Source organism: Frankliniella occidentalis, unplaced genomic scaffold (assembly GCF_000697945.3).
Source record: "Frankliniella occidentalis isolate FOCC.00 unplaced genomic scaffold, Focc_3.1 Scaffold226, whole genome shotgun sequence".
In the NCBI taxonomy this organism is placed as follows: Eukaryota; Metazoa; Arthropoda; class Insecta; order Thysanoptera; family Thripidae; genus Frankliniella; species Frankliniella occidentalis.
In genome coordinates this window covers 458137-462261 of record NW_026267352.1, presented here as the reverse complement: position 1 = coordinate 462261, position 4125 = coordinate 458137, and the positions used below count along the sequence as shown (strand labels likewise).

At 64.7% G+C, this 4125-nt stretch overlaps 1 protein-coding gene across 1 annotated transcript in view; it reads right to left on the bottom strand.

Moving 5' to 3' along the window:
- LOC127750645 (protein artichoke-like) overlaps window positions 1–3669 on the bottom strand; it is an 8737-nt gene extending 5068 nt beyond the window's left edge. Inside the window, exons 1-8 of the mRNA XM_052272840.1 lie at window positions 3373–3669; window positions 3100–3289; window positions 2755–3018; window positions 2252–2665; window positions 2031–2162; window positions 1766–1951; window positions 932–1638; window positions 25–295 (exon numbers count right to left, since the gene is read on the bottom strand). Coding sequence (XP_052128800.1) covers window positions 25–295; window positions 932–1638; window positions 1766–1951; window positions 2031–2162; window positions 2252–2665; window positions 2755–3018; window positions 3100–3289; window positions 3373–3668 — 2460 coding nt within the window. The 5' untranslated portion in view covers window position 3669. The remainder of the gene's footprint in view (window positions 1–24; window positions 296–931; window positions 1639–1765; window positions 1952–2030; window positions 2163–2251; window positions 2666–2754; window positions 3019–3099; window positions 3290–3372) is intronic.
- Between the last annotated feature and the right edge of the window lie 456 nt (window positions 3670–4125).

Sequence of the window (4125 nt, the reverse complement as noted above, 5' to 3'; positions counted from 1 at the left end):
CCCCAGTTGTTTGATGGTCCTCACCGAACGCGCCTGCAGGTTGTGAAGCTCGTTGCTGTCCAGGTCGAGCAGGTGCAGGCGCGGCAGCCTCTCCACGGCGCCGGCCTTGAGCTCGCGCAGCTTGTTCTTGGCGAGGCGCAGCTCTTGCAGGCTGCCCAGGGCCGTGAGCGCCCCGGGCGGCAGCTCGCGGACGCGGTTGTGCGACAGGTCCAGCACGCGCAGCGAGGACAGGTGCAGCAGCGCCGACGGGATGTTGGGCAGCGCGTTGTGCGAGGCGCGGAGCACTTCCAGGTTCCTTAGATCAGCAAAGTTTCCAGTTAGTTACAGTGGGCTCGCCAGTCGCCAGGGGAGGAGGGAAGACCCTTCACTTCACCCCACATGTGTGCGGCTGCTCTGCATCAGTTGCCTTGACGTTTTTACTCTTCGGTTGGTCGAGCAGACGACGAGAATGCTCCGCGGAACTCGACTTGGCGGCTTCAATGGGCCGTGAAATCTCTTTATCCACTCTGTCGGTGCTTCGCCGGCTTCGCCACGCCAGCACGGCGGGGCGGGCGGGGCTGATAATTCCTTTCCCGTCCCGCCCCGCACCACGCCGCGCTGGGCCCGCGCGCCTGACTCAATCTATGATTGGGCCGTAAAAGAGGAACTGAGCTCTAAACCTGGCGCGAAAATGCGCTTCGCCACGCCGCTTTAGCGAACTGTTGGCCTAGGTCGCGATCTTTGCACGGCGTGGTGCGGCCGTGGCCCGAATCCGCGGCTGGGGCTATGGCTTCGGCGACCATTAACCTCCTCCTCCTCGTACCGGGTGATTCAGAAAAGCCGCAGGAGCGAGCGGGTTTGCCTACCCAATGGGCCATGGCGCCTTACGGGCAGAGTGGGTAGGCAAACCCGCGCGCTCCTGCGTCTTCTCTTAACCATCCGGTACACTCACCTGTTGCCCCTCATGGCGTCCGGCTCGATGCTGGCCAGCTGGTTGCGCGACAGGTCGAGCGTCTGCAGGCTGGACGCGTCCTGGAGCACGTCGCCGGGCAGCGACTCCATGCGGTTGCCACGCAGGTCCAGCTCCCGCAGCAGGCGCAGGTCCTGGAGGCTGCGCGGCAGCAGCGACGTCAGGCGGTTGCTGCGCACCTCCAGCCGCTCCAGGCGGTTGAGGCCCTGGAGGGCGCCCGTCTCCAGGGTCTGCAGGGCGTTGCCGGAGAGCAGGAGCTGCTGCAGGCCGGGCATCTGGCGGAACGAGTCCGCCGGCACGCGCTTCAGGCCGTTGTTGGACAGGTCCAGGAAGCGGAGGGCGGGCAGGTTCATGTCCTGGGAGGTGGGCGGCGGCAGCACCGTCACCTGGTTCATGGGCATGCGCAGGTACTCGACGCCCGGCGGCAGCCCCGGCACCATGTGGTTCAGGCGGTTCCGCCCGACGTCAAGCTCGAACAGATTGAGCAGCATGCGGAAGGTGGCGGGTGACAGGACGGCCAGCGCGTTGGAACTCAGGTTGACGTGCTCCAGGGCGGGCGTGTTGAGGAAGGAGCCCGGGTCGACGTGCGCGATGTTGTTGCCACTCAGGTCTAGGCGGCGCAGCGACGGCAGGTTGGCGAGCAGGCGGGGGTCGCAGCGTCGGAACTGGTTGTAGGAGAGGTCCAGGCCCTGCGGTGTCAGGGAGGCGGCGGTGATCAAGTTCGTAATCAGAACAGTATATTTGTCGTTTCGCTGAGTACTTATTGGACGACCTGAACGGACACTAGTACAATTTACAATGACAGCGCTCGCTCACCTTGAGCGCCGGCAGGTTCCAATAGGGCTGGTCCAGGTTGTTGCTCAGCATGTTGTGGGACAGGCGCAGCTCCCTGAGGGCCGGCATGTTGTTGAACGAGTCCCGGAACACCCGGTGCACGCGGTTCCGGTCCAGGTGCAGCCGCTCCAGCGCGGCGTGGCCGCGGCCCAGGCCGCCCATGCCAATCTGAGGGCGCGAGCAAGCACGTAAGAAGACGGACGCGACGCGAGCGCGACGCGGGACGCGAAGCCCCCTTCACACTCACCTCCACTATGCGGTTGTCGGACACATCAAGGAATCGCAGTCTTGGTAGAGCGTCCAGCACGGACCGAATCGCATCCGCCGTTTCGAGAGCGTTCTCTTGAAGATAGAGCTGGTCGATATTGGAAGACGAGTGCTAAGGAGGAAAAGGGTTTCATTTTAAACTTGCCCGCATATCCACAGTGTGTCTATCTTTCGTGGTCTGTATGCGTCGTTTTCACTCACTTGTAGGAAGGCCTCTGGGTGTATGACGCGGACCTGGTTGCGGCTGAGGTCGAGGGTGCGCAGCGCGGGCACCCGCTGGAAGGCACCGTGCTGCAGTTCAATGATGCGGTTGCCGGCCAGGGACAGCTCCCGGAGCGCGGGCAGGTCGGCGAAGGAGGCGGAAGGCAGGATCTCGAGCTGGTTGTCGTTGAGCTGCACCACGGCGAGCGAGGGCAGGTCGCTGAGCGCGCGCCCCACCATGGCCGCGTCCGAGAGCTTGTTGGCGCGGAGCGTCACCTCGGACAGCGCGGGCAGCCGCTGCAGCGCGCGCGGGTGGATCCACGTCAGGCCGGAGTCGGAGATGTTGACGGAGGAGAGGCGAGGAAGGTCGCTCACCGCGCCGGCGTCCAGGGAGGCGAGCCTCGGCGACGACACCTGAGCAAAGAGACACCAGGGCCAGGATAGAGAGGCTGGAGCTCAGTCTGTCGAGCCTACGGTGGCTAACACAGAGCGGGGGCACTCACGATGTGCAGCTGCTCCAGATAGGGCAGGTTGCCGAGGTGGCCCGGGGGAAGCTCCCACAGCATGGCGGACTGGACGAGCACGTAGCGGAGGCGGGGCAGGCCGGCCAGGCGCGGCAGACGCTGCATCTCCCCGCACTGCAGCGTCACGGCTTCGAGTCGCTTGAACGGGATGAGAGAGTCGTCCGGGAAGGCCCTGAGCAGCGGCTCGACCAGGAACAGTTCGAGCAGCGAGTCCTCCAGGCCCGCCAGCCACGTCGCCGCCACCTGCAGAGCTCAGCAAAGTTTTTGTTTGACATACAATGGCGCGAGATTGCTTCCAGTGAGCATGATCTCCACACTACGTACCGTCTCCAGGCCGTTGTCACGCAGCATCAGTCTTGACACGCGTAGCCCCGTGGGCCCCGCCAGCGCGGACCCGCCCAGAGAAGTCCACGCGTTGTTCTCGAGGATGAGCTCGTCCAGCGCGCGCGTGGGCAGCAGCCGCGCCACGTTGCGCAGCGCCGCCAGCACCGCGGGCAGCTCGCTGTGGCTGCACCTGCAGGTGCAACACGGGGACAGTCAGCAACAGTCAGCGTCCTGCTGCTCTGTGAGGAGGGGAGAGGCTGGCGGCCGACTTACCATATCTGTATCTCGTCGCCTCGCAGGCTGCAGCGGCACGGCGAGATCTCCTCCTCGGTGGGGCATGTGACCGCGGCCTGCGCGCTCTGCCCCGCCGCCCCGAGGGGCCCGCCCCCGGGCCCGCCCCCGACCAGCAGGAGCAGCAGCGCCGCCCCCAGGAGGGCGTCTCTCCACGGCAGCCAGCCCCAGCGCCGCCCCCGGCCGGGCCCGCTCGCGGGGGCGGAGGTGGGGGCGGACATCATCACGGATCTGGGCCCGCCAAGCCAGCGTCTCTGCGGGCGAACAGCGGCGAGCATTACAAGCCGTGCCTAAAGCAGCAAGGGAGAACATTCGCGAGACTCATTAGCGCATCCCATCGGCGCGTTGCTCTATCGTGGGATTTATGACGTGTGACCAAAGTGGTAGCCGCGGAGTGCAAGTGAAGTGAAGGCGGTCAGGGGCGCCGCCCGCCTGGGCTGGACGCAGCGTCCACGGGGTTGATCCCGTTCGCTAACCCAGATGCCGTGCTCCACGCGGTTCGCCAGGTGTATTTAGATTGTTCGACCTATTTTTCTCCGACCTGGTGATTTTTCTAAAATCCCCTAAAGAAGTGCTTTCCGACCTCGGTTTCGTCCGACCTAATTTTCTCCGACCTCATCGATATGCTAAGATTTGGGAAGAATGTGCCTCCAAGAGGAACAGGCTTCAGAGGTAAACATGAAGGGGTACTTGGGGTTGCGTGATGTAGCCCCGCGAAGGACTCGGGGTGACGCG